We start from the raw sequence: 18579 nt of genomic DNA, 5'->3' as shown, positions 1-18579 counted from the left end.
GCAAGAGTCTGACGTCCGCACACAATGTCCAGCCCAGTGGAGTTGGTGCATGAGGATCATTGCTTCGATTCTGGTGACACTGGCTTCAGTGAGTGGCATTAGCGCAGAGATCTTCCCACCTGTTGTGAAGTATCTTCCGAAGGCATTGTTGGTGGTACCTCTCCAGACTCCTGAAGTGCTGTCAATAGGTCACCAGGTCTCCCATCCGTAGGCTCGGGAGCAAAATCAGGACCTGTACATGGCCTTCTTCGATTTGACAAAGGCCTCTGACTCCATTAATCATGAAGCCGTGTGAAAGGTGCTGGCCAAATTTGGCTGCCCTCCAAATGTATTAAGGTTCTAAAGCTTCTTCATGATCAGATGACTGCCACCATTCTCTGTAATGGCCTGGACATGGATCCTTTCGTCATTAAAACTGGGGTTAAGCAAGGATGCATTATTGCCCCAACCTTGCTCTCCATCTATTTAGCAGTTATTTTGGTCCTTGTTAAAGACCACCTCCTCAGTGGAGTTGACATCCAATACAAAATAGACTGGTGTCTTTTTAATCTTTGACGTCTCCACTCTAAGTCCTCAGGGCGTCCATTACTGATCTTCAGTATGCTGATGACTGTGCCATCCTCGCACACACTGAGAATGACCTTCAGTCCACGCTGGATTTTTTTTAATACAAGCTTACCGAAGCATGGGACTCTCACTCAATATTGAGAAGACTAAAGTGCTCCATCAGCCTGATTCAGGCCTTGCACATGACCCACCACAAATCACTATCGAGGGACACCGTGGAGAGAGTCGAGTACTTCTGTTACCTCAGTAGCCAACTTTCTCAAAACACAAAAATCGACAGTGAGATCCAGCACAGGATCTAGTGCGCAAGTGCTTCCTTTGGGAAATTGCTCTGATGCATTTTCACAGACCATGACCTACAGAAGCACACCAAGATCCACGTTTATAAGATAATTGTTATTCTTTCACTCCTTTATGTATGTGAAACCGATGAGTGAGTGCAAGGGAGATATAAAAAGAAAAGGAGTACTTGTGGCACCTTAGAGACTAACCAATTTATTTGAGCATAAGCTTTCATGAGCTACAGCTCACTTCATCGGATGCATACTGTGGAAAGTGTAGAAGATCTTTTTATATACACACAAAGCATGAAAAAATACCTCCTCCCACCCCACTCTCCTGCTGGTAATAGCTTATCTAAAGTGACCACTCTCCTTACAATGTGTATGATAATCAAGGTGGGCCATTTCCAGCACAAATCCAGGGTTTAACAAGAACCTCGGGGGGGGGGGGGCGTGTAGGAAAAAACAAGGGGAAATAGGTTATCTTGCATAATGACTTAGCCACTCCCAGTCTCTATTCAAACCTAAGTTAATTGTATCAAATTTGCAAATGAATTCCAATTCAACAGTTTCTCGCTGGAGTCTGGATTTGAAGTTTTTTTGTTGTAATATGACAACTTTCATGTCTGTAAGCGCGTGACCAGAGAGATTGAAGTGTTCTCCGACTGGTTTATGAATGTTATAATTCTTGACATCTGATTTGTGTCCATTTATTCTTTTACGTAGAGACTGTCCAGTTTGACCAATGTACATGGCAGAGGGGCATTGCTGGCACATGATGGCATATATCACATTGGTGGATGTGCAGGTGAACGAGCCTGGAGATATAAAAGACTGTGATGCAGTTCTTAAAGTGGAGATGTGTGGTATTCTTTCTGGGGAGCTGGCAAAGTATGTGACTGTACACCACGATCTGAATCTTATAGTGCCAATGCATATTGAGGCATTGCTTGAAGAGGGTAGAGGGAAGATGAAGAAGTCTACCTTATTTTTTTCCTTTTTTGCTTTAATAGTGTTAGATGGAATCTTGAAGGTGAGAGTGAACTGGCTGCAGAAGGAAGTAAAGAGCTTGAACATTTCAACAACTGTGGGGTTGGCAAAACAGAATGAAAGGAAAGATGGATACCATCCTACATGAACAACAATCTGGATTTAGACAAGGGAGATCGTGCACAGACGCTATTTTCACCCTGAGACGGATTATTGAGAACACAATTGAATTCCAAGGCAGTCTTGCCATCAATTTTGTGGACTTTCAAAAGGCATTTGATAGTGTAAACAGAGACACAATGTGGAAAGTTGTGGAATGATATGGAATTCAAACAAAATTAATTAACATTATGAAGGCATTCTAAACCAACTCAAAATGCTGCATTAAAATGGAAAATGGATTGAGTAAGCCATTCAGGATCAAGACAGGTATAAGGCAGAGGTGTGTCCTGTCTCCTTTTTTTGTTTATGCTAGTCATCGACTATGGATTAAAATAATGCGACAGTGATACATATGGCCTAAAAATGGAACAATTCAAGGTTATTTGAGCTAGATTTTGCTGATGACATCACTCATCAATTAAGATGCCAATGGACTACAAAAATGTACAAACCAAGTCAAAGAAGTAATGGAGAAGATAGGTCTGAGATACAATGCAAAGAAATGTAAAGTCATGTTAATGGGGACTACAGGGACAGAAATCAAAATAGAAGAAGAGAAACTGGAGAAGGTGGACAATTTTACATATTTGGGAAGTACCATCAGCCAAGATGCTACTAGTTCTAAGGAAAGAAGAAGAAGAATCAGGAAGGCAAACGCTGCATTTGGAAGACTCAAAAACATCTGGCAACTCAAAAACATCTCCCTCAAGACAAAACTGAACATGTACAAAGAGTTGTTATTGCTGTCACAACATATAGCAGTGAGATATGGCAATTTGCCAAGAAAGATACACAAAAGCTGGATGTATTTAATCACAAATGTCTGAGAAGAATATTGGGAATAACATATAGAGATAGGAAGACGAATAAAGAAGTCAAAAATTACTGGACAAGGCACCCTCTCACAAATAATCTACAAAAAAAGATATCAGTGACTGGGACATGTGCTGAGAATGGAAAAAGTACACTTACCAAATACCACCCTTGAATGGAAGCCAGAAAACGCAAGAAGAAAGAGAGGAAGACCGCAAATAACATGGAAGCAAATAGTTCTGAACGACATCAAGCACCTCAACACGAAATGGGAAGATTTGGAGAGAAGGGCAGTTGACAGGCAAGGATGGCAAATGTGGGTAGCCCAACTTTGCAGCAGAGCAGGGGATGGACTAAGGTAAGGGGCTGGCAGAGCAGAAATTGCATAGGCAACCAACCGCAAACTGTGTTTGAATTTCACTCAACTCAACTTTTTGCAAGAGAATGACATGGCACCTAGCAACCCTTACCTCTGCATTAATATAGGGGTTTTTTTGCAATTGAAATAAAAGAGGGGATAAGCTACTTTGTTTATGTGTGCTGGCTTGTCCTTGACCCAGGCTTTTAGAGCAAAACTATTGCTGCTCCATCGCACGAAATGAAGGTGGTCACACCTGCAGTGCCACACCAGGCTACAAAGAGGCTCATAGGGACTGCACACGCCTGTACAAAGGGACACAACCCACTGAGCATGTCTCACTTTGAGCACAGAGGCAGAGAACCACCACCCATGAACTGACAGCTAATTTGTTATTTATTCATTTACTTTTAGGTGCACCTGTAAAGCATATAGACTGAACTCCCACTCCCTGAAAAAGAAGTTGGTTGCTTTAGCATCTTATGACTTCAATTGCTGACTCCACTAAAATTTCATCAATATGGGAAGGAACTTCCAGTAATAGTAACAGCTGGCTAACTAAGGCACATGCATGACTGCAGAAATCTAGCTTCATGGTCTTGCACTGCTTATTTTCTTAAAAAACAAAACAGCCCTGCACACACATACACACACATAAAAGCTAACCCTCAATTCTTCAGACATGAGACTGTTAAATCTTTGTGTCTTCTAAACATTTGAGATAGAAGTCCCAAGTTAATTTATTATAATGTTTGTTTAGAGGAAAGACTAAAGGGATACAGAATTCTAGCCAGCAAACCAAGGGCACAAATGAAGCAACTGTACTTGAAATATACAAGAAAAGCTTTACGAATATGAAGTTGTTGATCTCGTGCTCTTTTCTGTTATGGTTCTAACTAAACAAATATTTATGTGGGGACCACCCTTAAGCACTGCAGTTTGTAAGGAGTGGTAGTAATGACTGTACTGCCTTCCAGTCATGCTGGCAAAAATATTTACATAACTGTGGGCTACATATGAGAGAGAGCATGTGTTTTGTTTCAATATTTCTTCAGTCCAGGTGGCCTCACTATCTGAACATAAAAATGACAAATATTCAAATGCTGCAGCAGTACCACAGTAATATTAAAGAGACATTATCCATATTCCAGATCACAAGTTTTACCTACTTTACGGCTGTTCTACTTTGATAGGGAAAATCCTTTATATTCCAGATTCAGTATCTAGTAGTTTTACTTATTTAAGTTCACAATTCCATTACCAAGAAAATTTTAAGAAAATGTAAAGTTACAACCACCACCCGCCGCATGCTTAGACTCAGGGCTCAGTCAGCAATAATAATTATCTCACTTAGCTTTCAAACACTAGTCCCAGAGCTATGCTAATATCTTACGTGCTTGTGCTGCGGAAGCATAGAAGCAAATAAAAGACGGTATAATGCTTTAGAGGGACAGTCAAGACTTTAAGAGTTATTCTATTCATGAGCTGTTTTAGGTTTGCACCCAGGTTATCCCTTCACTGTTCCTACCTTTTACTGAAGCACATCATTCCTGTTCATAAGATGAAAGCAGACAAGCAGAGTAGATGAACAGCCCACGTATTTCTCAGTTGTAGAGACACCCTAAATTACTGTAGGGTCTCAATACAATTGCACATATTTTGCATTCTTCATTTTAGGGAGATATTTTAAAGGGATAGAGATGACCATGTGAATTTAAAAGCAACATAAAGGTAGGTTAGATGTTGGGCCTCTAAAGCTCAACAGTATCCCTATGTACTCCATTAAAACCAGATGAATGCTTGAGAGAGAGAAATCAGTGTTTGACAACTTAAATGGACAACAGGAAGGGGAAAAAAGTCTTATTTTCTAATATAAGGCCTTGTCTAGACTTGGAATTTGCTCTGAATACCCATCATTGTAGCTGCACTGGTGCTAACTCTAGTGTAGAAAGGCAGAGCTGTTATTTGTACAGGGGGAGCTTAACCCTGTTTCAAGCAGGGTTAACCTCCACTAGTGCAAACAGCAACTAGGCCTCTCTGGGCTGGAGAACATACCTACACCAATCGCTGTAACTCACGCATATCCCCAATTTGCATAAGGCCTAAGAAGGTATTACAAACTATGAAATGTAAACTTTTAAAAATGAGATCTATCTCAGTAGATGACAGTGTCAATTCAAGACAATGCATATAAGCATTTGCTATGGTTCTCTAAGTCACAAGTCTTTGAAACTGAAGTTCTTCCAATTTTATGGTTCTATTTGCAGGGATGCTAAGCACCTGCAATTCCAATCACCATCAGTAAGAGGCATAAGTGCTCAATGCCTCTGAGTATCCGGATATTTACTAAGTAGGCATTTTAAACTGTTTATCCTACCAATTATTCCCAAAACAAATAAGTTGTTAGAGAACTTTACAGTAACTAGATTTCAAATGCACTGTACATTTTAAAATTATAATTGGTATACTCCTTTTAAAGAGGTTTCAAGTGCAGTTTTACTCAGAAATGAGACAATAAAAATGATTCTTACAACACATCAGCTCTCTGTAGACATTGAGTCCCATCTGGTAGCTCTACTTCCAAAAGTACATTTTTTACTTTAAACAAAACCAAACCCCACTCCTGTTAGCACTTTTCTAGCTCATCCATTATCCACAGAATTATTAACTAGTTTCCAGATGCAGCAACTTACAGTAATAGAAGCAATGCAGGAGCCAAAAAAACCAGTTTGGTTTTCAGATCCCAGGGCGAACATGCATGTTTGGCAATGGTTTTTATTTGTAAACTGTGTAAATTTTATATGGAAGTCAATGAAACAAAGTTGGAAACTCTTAATGTTGTTTTTAGTCACTTTTAAGACTATAGCATACTTTAAGTAAACAGACAAAATACATTGCAGATGTGACATTTTCTCTTTCCTCTCCCTCATTTCCTAACTTCATTCATCTAAAACCTGAGGTTAATTGTAGAAAAAGCATTGTGCTCCACTGCCTGCAATTTCTGATGCTAGTACATCATCCTGAGCTGAGGTGCACATTAAGAATTCTTGGCCATCATTTCCAGCTGCCATATTTATTTCTACAGCTGTCACAAAGCAAAATTTAAAGATTTCCTTATACATCTAGGAACCCGAAGAAGTTTCCATGTCTACATGAGACAGTTTTAAAGAGCTTTAGGAGCCTCATGGAAAACACTGAAAGCATCCTAATTTAAAGAAGCAAACTTAATTCAGATGTAGGTTTTCTGTAGTTCTCTTCTTTGCTACTAGGATTATTAAAAGCGTGACTGGTACCTGTTATAACCCAGATGAAATTAGAATCTTTTGTTAGTAGTACAGATTTCAGAAAAAATACAAACCACATCCCCTCCCTCTTCTGTCACAAACAAAGGAATCCACCTTCATCGGCTTTATAACGTACAGGAGTCAAATGAACTCTTGTTTTGTGTTAGTGTTTAAATTTGGAATTAATGTTTTAATGAAACCATTCTTAGCAATAAAAATAGAGAAAATATGTCAGAAATATAATTGCTTATAAAGAGAATGAGGATTCAGCTGCCGTTCAAAGTACTAATAAGCAGCTAAGCAAAATAAAGTTTGTTTTTTATTTCAGCATATTTCAGTATCATTGAATATTGTTTATTTAAATCGCTGAATCTATTTGAAAGACATAGTTTCAGAATTTGTTTTTAAGTCTTTAGGGTAAAGAAAGGAAATACCTGTATCAGACATTTACTGACATCGCTAGCACAGAGAGCCTTATTGCAGCCCATTGATGGTGGAATCCATAATAAGAACAGCAGGATAGTTACTATAGGCACTGTGACGTACTGTGACCTCATGATTTCCTGCAGGCAGTCAATTTCTGGAACCTCCAATCAGCACTGAAATAAGAAAAAGCAACTGAAAATACTGTATTTGTTGGAGTAGAAGCCAAATCCTTTTTGTTTTTCTCATGTAATTCCTTTAAACCAACTTTAAGGGTTTGGCAAGGTGGAGTGATTTAAATCAAGTTGAAAATTGTGAAATCAGTGTGAAGTTATGCTATTGCAACATTAAACTTTATAACAAATTAAAGTATAAATGTGTGGGTTTTCTTAATTGCCACTACTGATTAGGGAATCTTATTTAAATGTTGTAAATCTGCTGTATGCAAAAAAAAATGTTTTTTAAAGTATTAAAATTAAAATTAAGGGCCTGATCCTGCAAACCCCCAAAGCAGCTGTGTTACTTTACTCACACAAATACACTTAAAGTATGTACACAGGTGTACGTAGCATCAAGAGCTAAAATTGTTTTTTTATCAAAAACTTCTTAGTGGCATGAAATCTTTATCACTTCAAAACAAAACCGCTTCAGTGTTAACAATAAGATGTTTAGACTTTCAATATATTAACAATACACACATGCCAATATTTCAAAAAAAAAAAGGAGCCTAAAGTTAGGCTCCTAAACCTGTACCTTAAACACTTGAAGGTGGGATTTTTCAAAAGCACATAAGTGACTGAAGTCAATGAGACACATGCACCTAAAATTGGAGGAATATAGCTTGGTCAAAGAATTTCAGCTTCCTTCACTTCTGGAAGTTCAGTATATCGGTAGATGATATGGTTGCAAATACAAGGTGTTTGACTTCATTATTTATGTTATTAAAATAGTTTATGGACCCCAATTATAAACCAGGACCCCATTCTGGTAGGCACTGTACAAATACATAATAAAAAGTCCCTGTCCCAAGGAACTTAGAATGAGCTTGTATTGTTCTTATGGTAAGGATGTTAATGAGGCCCTAGATTTGTCTTGTTCAGCATATATGAACCTTGTAGTAGAAAAAAAAATTCTATGTAAACTAAAATTCTACTAGCAGTTAGGAAACTCATTAAAAAACAAGTACAACATATCCACTTGAGCAATTTAACACTATAAAATGGGAAGAAATTAAATAAATACCAATATGTAAATAAAAATTATTTAAATACAGAATATCATTTAAAATTAATAGTTATTTTTTAAATGAAAAAGTATTATTTGTATCCAATCAGAGTTTTGGGGGGGGGTTCCCCAATTCAATCCAGGGGCACATACAAAGAACAGAGGATCTTTCACACAATCAAGAGCCATTTACTTTCACTGTTTAGTAGTTAATCAAACATACATAAAGCTTGATGTTCTATCATAAATTATAATCCTGATTTAACAATAAATATCTTAATCAAAAACGGCAGGAACTAAAATAAACATATGGTAAGTAAACAAGTACTTATTTTATAAAGGAGAAGCTCTGATAGATTAGTGAATAAAGATATGTTTTAACACAGCACCAAATTGTTTCAATGCCATCAATCTGGATTTAGTCACTGTATATCAAAGGGCTTCTGAATACACAACTGGCTAGATGTCACTAATATGAATACACTGCAATGGAGTTATATTAATAATTTAATACAGATGTGTGTTGTGGGGTGAGCGGCTAACAATTTCCATGCTTCACTGCTTATTCTTAGTTGCCACTTACCCTTTCAATCTACATTTTCACTACACCCCATTCCCTGCTTGCCCTCAAACCTTTCTCACTGGCTGTCTTCATTCCTTACCTATATTCAGTTTCTGCCTACTACCTATCCCTCTTGTTTAACCTTTCATAATTCAGTTGGCTCATTCCCAGTTACTCACGTCCTAAACTGCACACTAAAGCTTGATTTGGAAGGTCAATTTTAAGTCTGGCTTAACTAACACTAGTTACTCACCTTGTATCTACACAATGAAAAGTGGTCAACACCTTTAGATTGATTTCAGGTGATTGAGTTAGCTAAGTTCATCCGAAATGTCCATTTTTTCTAATCTAAACAAAAGAACCATGACACAGGGGAGAAAAATACCCCTGAAAGGTCCACCATGAGTACTGGCGATTAACTCCCTTTCCCTGCACAAACACCTGGTACTGCTGTCCAAGAGGCTGCTACGGCAGCAAAGGAGTAGATCACTCTCTTTCCATGGGTCTGGATCAACACGTGATTGGTAGGAATGATGTGGAGAAATGAGGAGCAAGGTAGTTGAACTGTAATCTCTTTGGGACAACCTCTTTTTGTTCTGTGTTTGTACAGCACCTAGCACAATCGGGACCTGGTCCATGACCAGAGAGCCTAAGTGCTACATAATATAAGGTCACTAGGGCCCTGGTATGGCAGAGCGCTCCCCTTCACTATCTATGTTGATCTTGCCCCTTGAAGTGGCTGAAGGGGTGGTGGTCCGTATTTCATATCATTTGGTTCCATACACAGAAATAAGACTGAGGTCTCTGTTCCTCAGAGATCCATTTTGTCCTGGGTGGCTAGGTAGTTTTCAAGTGAATGACTGTACAGAAACTACTCACAAATATATCTGACGCCAACTTGAACTTGATCTCCCGAACAACATGAAATATGCATAAAAGGTTGGAGGGTTTTTTGTTTTTTTTTGCAATTCAACCATTTCCCCCTAAACATTTTTCTACGAACTCATGTGCTAACTGCTCACAAAACACTTTGAATTGACTTAATACTCCACGGAGAACAGTCCGAGCTCACCCACACCCTGCCCTTCTAACCGAGTCACCATTTTCCTACCAAAGATGGCCCTGGCACAGGCCTCCCGGGGCTGGCGACAGAGGGGGAAAACAAGCCCAAACCGTTTTAGTTTGCTTCTGATAGTTTCCCAACCTTCTCTGGGGCAGGGGTGCCAGAACAATGCGTACGGCGGGGATGCGGAGAGCCTCTGCACCAACCTGTAAACCCCGCATATGATGGGAACCACTTCAAGGCAGGGCGGGGGTGCAGCGGCAGCGCCCCCCCCTCCTGCAGGGCGAGGTTCGGGGGAGGCAGCCGCACCACCCACAGCCACAGGCAGAGCCAAGAAACAGCAGCAACTCCCCGGCCCACCCCCACCCTTTCCCGGGAGCCTGTGCCAGGCGGCGTTCGGGGCCGGGCCGGGCCGGGCCGGGCCGGGCGTGTTTCCAAAGCGCCGTTAAAAGGCAGCCGTGGCCTCCCCAGCGCAGACTAGCGCCCCCTGCCTGGGGGTGTCCGGCCTGTCTACAAAGCGGAGCGAGCCGGAGCTTCTAAAAGAGCCGCAGACGCGACGCCCACCCCAGAGCCTCGCTCCGCTCCCCCTTCCCGGCACCGGAGCCCCCCGATCTCCTAGCCCGGCAGCCCCTCTCTCTGCGCGGCCCCTGGCGCCCCCCCCCCCCGGCTCGCAGCAGCCCCCCCCCCGCCGGCGGGTCTCTTACCCCAGGGCGTCGTGGGCTGGGCAGCCCCCCTGTGCCTAGCGGCGGCTCGAGAGGCGGCGGCAGCGGCCGCGCTCGGCAGCCCGCGGCTTCCTTCGCCTCGGCCGCACGCAGCGAGGAGGCGGCCCGCGCGTCGCGCCGCTCACTCAGGGCCCGGCAGCGCCCCGCCTAGGGGCACCGTCAAGGGACAGGACCCTCCCCCGCTCTGCCTGGCGTGGGGGAGGGGCTGGCTCACCCCCCCCTCCACTAACTTGGGGGAAACGAGGGTGCCCCCGCCCCGCGTGCCTGGCTCTGCCTGGGCCCCCTTGGTCCCATCCAAGGAGCCCCAAGGAGGGGATGGGCCTGCTCCACCTTCCTCACCGGCTCCAAACCGGGGCCATTTCGCGGGTGAGTTTTGCCACAGTTGCCAGACTTTCCAAACGGGTCCCTGGGCGGCGCAGCCCCGGGGCACCGTCCACCTCCGCAGGAGACGGGCCTCTGGGGGCCCAGACGTGGCAGCAGCTCCACACTGGACTGACTCCCTGGTGGAAAATCACCTTGAACGCCCTGTGCCGCGCTGGTCGCCCCGTCTCAAACGAATTGTACTGGGACTGGAAAAAGTACAGAGGAGGGCAAGAGCCGGGATTAAGGGTGTGGAACAGTTTGGGCCTGAGGAGAGATTAAACAGGCTGAGACTGCTCAGCTGAAAAAAGAGAGGTGGGAGGGGGAGATAGGATAGAAGTCTGTAAAATCATGACTGGTATGAAGAATGTGACTAGGGGGTTACTTATCTGTAACAGGAGGCTCTTCAAGATGTGAGGTCCCTGTTTGTATTCCACCCGTGGGGGCGCACGCGCACCATGCCCGAGTCCAGAAGTGTTTCTTCGCAGTAGCCGTACACCCACATGTGCATAGTGCATGCTCAAATCTGAGGGTGTAATAGGTCTTGCGTGTGGACACCTCTCCAGTGTCCCTCTTACTGTTGTGCAGTCCAGTCCACGGCAGAGGGGATGGAGGGTGGGAATTGGAATACAAATTGGGACTACACAGCTCACAGAACCTCCAGTTGCAGGTAAGTAGTCTCCTCTTTTTCTTTGAGTCATGGTCCCTATATGTACTCCATATGTGCTTGATTGGCGAGCAGTGATCAGTGCAGAGGTGGATGAGAGGATGCAATAGGAAGTGCAATCAGCAGTACAGCTTGGCCCACAACAGAGTTCGTAGCTGCTACTTGTGCGATGGCATTGTGAGATGTGGACGGAGTGCCAGGCTGTTGCATGACAGATGTCCTGCCATGAGACGTCAGCAAGGCAGGCTGATGTAGCTGCTTGCACTTGCATAGAGTGCACTGTAGCTCCCTCAGGCGGAGGCATATTGGATTGTGTGTAGCATTCACGGATCCACCCGGAGACCTATTTGGAGATTCACTGGGAGGAGAGGGTTTGGCCCTTGGATCAGTTGGCAATTGCCACAAATAGTTTTGGCAATGTGCAAAATGAGCGAGTCGTGTGGAGGTAGAATGCCTGTGCTCCGCGGATGTCTAGGGAGTGTAGGATCCTATCCACGTGGGAGGTGTGTGGTTTGGGGCAGAACACAGATAGGTAGATACACTGATTTAGGTGGAACGTCAACACTACTTTTGGGAGGAATTTAGGGTGTAGCCACAAGGAAAATTTATTCTTGTGGAACCCAGTGTAAGGGGGGTTTGCCATCGTGGCCGCCAGTTCACTGACCTGTCCAGCTGAGGTAATGGCTTCCAAGAATGTCACCTTCATGGAGAGGTGGGAGAGGGAGCATGTTGCCAGTGGCTCAAAGGGTGGCTTTGTGAGGGCGGAGAGAACGAGATTAAGGTCCCACAGGGGTGTGGGCTTGAGTACTGGCAGGAAAGTACTGAGTAAACCCTTAATGAAACGGATGGTGGTAGGGTTTGTAAAAACACAGAGGTGCTATCCATGGGGAGACAGAGACCCTGAGTGCTGCCAGATAGCTCTATACGAGTCTAAGGGCAAGATTGAGAAATTGTTGAGGATGATGGGTATAGATATAGCTCTCAGTGGATGGGGATGGCAGTGAAATGTCTCCTTTTAGCTCTGTAGCAGGCCCTGGTGGATGCCCTCCTCCTCTGGTTAAAGATGTGTTACATTGGGGTGGAGCATGCCCTGTCTATTCCTTAGCCCCATCCAAATACTAGGCTGTGAGGTGAAGATAGCCCAGCTTGGGATGTTGGACTTGGTCCCGATCTTGCATGAGGAGATCTGGGAGTGTTCAGAGGCAGAGTGGTGTGTGGATGGAGAGTCTGTGCAGATCTGTGAACCAGAATTGGCGGGGCCAGAATAGAGCTACAAGTATCACAATGGCTTAGTCCAAGCGGATCTTGTGCAATGCTTGTGGGAGGAGGGGAAATGAGGGGGGAGGGAAGGCATAGCGGAGGTTGCCTGTTCAGGGGAGGAAAAGGGAGTCACCCTGTGAGTCTTCCCTTAAGGCTCCCCTGGAGCAATAAAGGGGCAGTTTGCAGTTCTCACAAGTGGCAAAGAGGCCCCACCACAGGGTACCCCATTTATGGAAGAGGTATCGGAGCATGGCATCATGTAACTCCCACTCTTGGTTGAGGTAGAGTGTCCTGCTGAGTGCATCGGCTAGGGCATTTTGGGTACCTGGGCGGTATATGGTTTGGAGCATCAGCTGGTGCTTGATGCACCAGTTCCAAAGAGAGACAGACTCAGAACAGAGGGAGGGAGACTTAGCACCACCCTGCTTATTCATGTACACAACTGCTGTAGTGGTGGGACTGGATGAGAGAAAGAAATGCCTGGCATGTGAAACTGACTTCCCACAGTTCTAGCATGTTTATATGCATCCTGGCTTCCCATGGCATTCACACCCCCTGGGCTGTGTGACCGTCTAGATGGGCTCCCCAACCTATGAGGGAGGCGTCCATTGTAATGGTAGTCTGTGTGGTGGGAGGGGTGAAGGGGGTACCAAATATGACCTTGGAAGGATCAGTCCATCATGTGAGGGAGGTGAACACTGTTCGGGCAATAAGGACCCTGGCCTCCATATGGTCCATGCTGACTCTGTAGATGGAGAGGAGCCACGTCTGGAAGCAGTGCATATGCAGACATGCATGCAGTGTATATGTTCAAGGACAGAGAGACAATGGCGGACCGTAGCTCGTGGCTTGCAACGCAGATCTGCAATAATGGTAGTCAGTGTTGCAAATTGGTCCACCAGAAGAAAGGTCCTTGTTATGGATGGAGTCGAACCATGCTTCCAATAAAGTGGATCATCTATGTAGGTCTGAGCACTGACTTTTCCAAGTTGATGCAAATACCTAGAGACCCCAAGAGAGTACAGCGGGCAAGGATGGCAAAGGTGAGTTGTTGGGATAGCGTGACAAGGAGCCAGCGGTCTAGATAGGGGTATACCGAACAGCTGAGGTGGCATATTTGTGCCGCTACTGTGGCGAAAACTTTCATGAAGACTTGTGGAGCCATGGCTATGCCAAAAGGGAGAACCTGGAATTGGTAGTAGTGTGTCCTTGAAAATATAGAAATTTCCACTGGGCCAGGTGAATGTCCACATGGAAGTAGGCATCTTTAATGTCAAGACCGTGAGCCAGGCCCCCTGGGGGAGAGATGGGATAATTGATGCCAGCGTCCGCCTGCAGAATTTGGATTTTCTGATAAATGTGTTCAGCAGCTGAAGGTCGAGAATGAGGCAGCATCCTCCGTCCTTCTTAGGGATGAGGAAGTATGGGAAGTAGAAGTTTCATTCCATGTTAGGAGGTGGGATCTACTCTATAGCTCCCTTTAGGAGAAGCGAGTCTGCTTCTTGTTTGAGAACGCATTGAAGGGAAGGGTCCCCTGCGGGTATCCAGGGGTGAGGGGGAAATGAGAGAAATTCTATGGAGTATCCATGGTAGATGATTTCCAGTACCCAACAGTCCAAATTGTGGGCAAATAGGCCAAGACAGCTCCCAAAGACAACATGAGGCTCTGCAGGTGGCATCGGGGGAGGTTCGTGGGTCTTGACCATCGCATCAAAACTGAGGCTGCTGGTGAAAGAGGATGGTCATGGCAGAGGAAGGGAAGCAAGATTGCTGAGAGCAGTGCCACCTATGTGGGGCCTCCTGCTGGCATTAGTAGTAGGCTGTGTAGGGCGCATGTGGGCATGGACGGAATTGCTACCATTGTTGTCTGTGTTGCAGGGCCAGGGTATATATCCCTAGGAACTGTAGCATGGCCCTGGAGTCTTTCAAGAATGAAGGGACTTGTCTGTCTTGCTGTGAAACAGTTTGTACTCACCAAAGGGGAGGTCCTCGATTGTATTTTGGACCTCCCTTGGGAAGCCAGATGTCTGGAGCCATGAGTCCTGGCACATGACAACCCCAGTCGTGTGAGAGCGAGAGGATGTGCCAGCCACATCTATAGCCGCCTGGAGACTCACTTGGGAAACCAGGTGCCCCTCATCTACCAGCACCTAATATTGCTGCTGTTGGTAGTTTGTCCCAGAATTCTGCTAGCTTAGCATAGTTATTAAAATCATACTTGTCTAGCAGAGCCTGATGGTTTGCAATCCAGAACTGTAGTACTGCTGAAGAATATACTTTCCTCCTCAACAGGTTCATGCACTTTGCTGCCCAGTCTTCTGGCATTCTCGCTCAGCTGCCACGTGCAAAAAAGAAAATCCACCCTTTTAACAGGTACAAAATACCTCCGCCCTGTCCGCTAACGTGTGGGGACACAGAAGGCAGGGGTGAGCCACACTGCTCATGCGGGGTGAAGGATGACTTCATTAATAGGTAGTGCCACCCTTGAGGGCCCCTGAGGTTGGAGAATGTCCAGGAGCTGGTGTTGCTTTTCCCAAACTTCCTCCAATGGGATGCCCAGGTCTGCTGCTACCCTCTGGAGCAAATCATGATATTGCCGGTAGTCATCTGGTGAAAAAGGGAGAAAGGAATAAGCACCTCATCCAGTGAAGAGGAAGCAGCTGTGGAGACTGGCGGAGCAAGTGGCACCAGTTGGACATCTGCCTCTTCCTCAGACAGTGGCGGTAGAGGAGCCGGGCACTTGTAATAGGATGCCTGGCAGGGTGGGTAGCGTTGGTGGTAGGAGTCCCAGGGTGCCCAGTACAGCCAAGGGGAAGGGGCCGGTGGTTGCGGTGGGCCCCACAGGTACTAGTACTAGACCCTCGCTGCTGGATCATATGCCAGTGGATAAGGTGGTCAGGGACGTGAGTCAGAACTGTGGCATGACATTGGGGATAATGAGGGTTCCGGCTCTGAAAACTCCTCAGACTCCAAGAACAGTTCCAGCACTAGGGGAACCAGCACTACAGATGGGCTGTGGTGTGGCATTAGTAGGAGCCTGTCCGGCAGCAGTAAAAGAGATTTGTCCTCTGGAGTGGAGATCTCTTAGGTGAAAAGGGATCTGGAGAGGAGCAGAGTGGGTGGGTACAGGAGTATCAGCTCATCTGCCAAAATGAGGGGCTCAGAGCGGCCGGAAGTCCTTTGAGTGCCTGTAGAGATGTCAGAGGATCCGGGTGGCATCTGTTGGGCTGTCTTGTCTGAGCAGCATGGCAGTGGCGACAGGATGGGTAGTGTGTGCGCCAGTGAGCACTCCAAATGCACAGGTACCAGGGTTCCAGCGGATCCCTTTGTGCTGAGCTTTAATCTTCCACTCGGGAAAGCTTGGGCACGGATCTGGCCAGATCTGCGGGCATCATCTCAGCTGACCTGGCTTGGCTTGGGGAAGAAACGCTGCACATGGGAGCAGTCTGCTGCAGGGATCTGCTCTTGTGCCTGTGAGAGTGCTTCTTACTCTCATGTCTGGGCTTGTCCTTCACCATTGGTACTGCTGGATCTGGGGCATGCGAAGTGCTTGGAGGGATGCTCACCACTGATGATGGCTGCTGTACGGGGGGTCTGATGGTCCCGGATCCAAGTGTGTACGTGGTCTCATTGCTTCCTCCATTAGAAATTTACACTGGCGGAGCTCCTGAGCTTCCCAGGTTCGGGGAAAGGAAGGTCTTGTCGAAGCAGGAAGGAGTGAGCCTCGCCGAGGCAGTAAAGACATCTCTGGTGCTCGTTGCTCATGAGAATGAGTAAAGACAGTTTTAAATCCTGGAATGCGGAGCATCGTCTCCTGGAAGGACAGGGACAGTTCCCAAATGGGGGAAAAACTATCACTAACTCAACTATCTGCTCTTCAACTACTATCTACAAGAATGGAGAAACTCACTCTCTTAGTCAAAATTAAGAGTGTGAAGGAACAGGAGGTTTCAACTCAGGCCATGCAGCAGTAAGAGGGAATTGGAGAGGTATCAACCTGCACAACCTATTATACTCTTGGCTGCAAGCACAAGGGGATGTACTACACACATGCAGGTCTACGGACACTGCTAAGAAACACTTCTGGACTCAGGCACATGGTGTGCATCTGCACCCACATATGGAATACATATAGGGAACATCACTCAAAGAAGTGTTATTTACCCCTTCATGTAACACATGAACCAGGGGTCACCCCATGAAATTAATAAGCAGCAGGTTTAAAACCAACAAATAGGAAGTACTTTGTAACACAGCACACAGTCAGCCTGTTGAACTCATTGCCAGGGGATGTTGTAAAGGCCAGAAGTATAATTGGGTTAAAAAAAGAATTAGATATGTTCACAGAGGATTGGTCCATCAATGGCTATTAGCCAGGATGCAACCCCATGCTCTAGGTTTTCCTAAACCTCTGACTGCCAGAAGCTGGGTCTGGGTGACAGGATGGACCACTTGGTAAATTGCGCTGTTCTGTTCACTCCCTCTGAAGCATCTGACACCAGCCACTGTTGGAAGACAGGATACTGGGCTAGATGGACCACTGGTCTGACCCAGTATGGCCGTTCTTATGTTCTTAACCATTTGGTGGAAAAGAGAGAAGTGGGAGGAGGGGACAAAACATCTCCAGACGAGTAACATTTTGAACTGGGTTCCCCCAGTTCTGCTTCTTATACTATTGCATCCTCACATGGGTTTAAACTAGTGTGGGCACATGGGAAGGGAGGAGACTTTGGTGCTTACAGTGCAGGTGGAATGTGTAGGCTGTGGAAGAATGACATTTTAATTCCTGATGTTCAGGGTGAATTCGATTTAAATCATGATTTAAATCACTAGTCAGAAACATTATTTAATCATGGATTTTTACATAAAAGTGCATTCTTGTTGGTTGTTATAACCTTAATCCATATTCTTCACAACTCAGAGGTAGATGTAGGTTTCGTTTTTAGAAGGTACACACTATACATTTTTAAAAGCGATTTATTTTGAAAACTTTTCAGATTAGTTTTACAGCTATATCAGAAAATGAATGATTGTTTGGTTATTTAATTTACCAAAGGTAATTGAAGCAGATATTTATGAAGTAATTGGGAGGTGAATTATCTCCATTTCAACAGGTTAATCATTAATATTTGGAGGATTTTTTTGCCATGCTGTGTTAGAACATCACCAGATAAACATTTAAATTGTTTTATTTAACTAAAACAACAACATTATGTATTTTGGATTTTTTCTTCAACAGCAAACATATAATATTTTAACAAAACAAGCATATGACTTTTTGTATTTAGTTAAAAATTCAAGTTTTTTAAAATCAGGTTTGTTTTTGTTAAACAATTTTAACTAAAATAGTTAAATTAAATATTAAAAAAAAAATCAACTGTGTCAGCCAGGTCAACATGAGAAACTTAAAATACTGGCTTCTGCAGCCGACTCAGTCGCCTTTACCTTCATTTTCCTGTTTATTCATAATCTGGAAAAGAAAAATAAGTTTTCCTACTTTTTCAGGTTCCAAATTCTCAATTTGGAATGAATTGGTCCATAGGAAGAAAATATTCTTTCTACACCATCAGAAGAGGCTACTGCTGCTAAGTGAGATTATCACTTCAACAGTTTCTGAATCCAAGTGCGTTAAGTGATTTCCACCAGTTCACTGGTGTGACTTTACTGATGTTTTAAAGAAACATATTTCTTGAATGGATCTTACTTCCAAACTGGGTCTCTTTTACAGCCTGCTGCCATTATGGGTTTTCCCTTCTAGTGAGAGAATGGTATGATAGATCTCAAATCAATGAAGGCTACACTCAGAAAGACCTCAAGATTTATGGAATATGCTGCTCAAACAT

The 18579-nt window shown here is 44.5% G+C and overlaps 1 protein-coding gene and 1 long non-coding RNA gene across 9 annotated transcripts in view; one reads left to right on the top strand and one right to left on the bottom strand.

Annotated features, from left to right (window-relative positions):
* Nucleotides 1–10955, bottom strand: part of TWSG1 (twisted gastrulation BMP signaling modulator 1) — a 44987-nt gene extending 34032 nt beyond the window's left edge. Inside the window, exons 1-3 of one of the 8 annotated variants that reach the window (XM_037892852.2) lie at nt 10432–10588; nt 7632–7698; nt 6890–7054 (exon numbers count right to left, since the gene is read on the bottom strand). In XM_037892852.2, coding sequence (XP_037748780.1) covers nt 6890–7012 — 123 coding nt within the window. In that variant the 5' untranslated portion in view covers nt 7013–7054; nt 7632–7698; nt 10432–10588. Of the gene's footprint in view, nt 1–6889; nt 7055–7631; nt 7699–9543; nt 10298–10431 lie in introns of those variants that run through there. The other 7 variants (XM_043539869.1, XM_037892853.2, XM_043539870.1 and 4 more) reach the window with 7 other exon arrangements.
* The window catches only part of LOC122464498, a 32771-nt gene continuing 24870 nt past the window's right edge, over nt 10679–18579 (top strand). Inside the window, exons 1-2 of the long non-coding RNA XR_006288588.1 lie at nt 10679–10815; nt 15029–15109. This is a non-coding gene — a long non-coding RNA (uncharacterized LOC122464498). The remainder of the gene's footprint in view (nt 10816–15028; nt 15110–18579) is intronic.

This window comes from Chelonia mydas, chromosome 2, assembly GCF_015237465.2.
Source record: "Chelonia mydas isolate rCheMyd1 chromosome 2, rCheMyd1.pri.v2, whole genome shotgun sequence".
Lineage (NCBI taxonomy): Eukaryota > Metazoa > Chordata > Testudines > Cheloniidae > Chelonia > Chelonia mydas.
The sequence above is the reverse complement of the archived record's forward strand: the minus strand, read 5'-3'. Positions and strand labels throughout refer to the sequence as shown.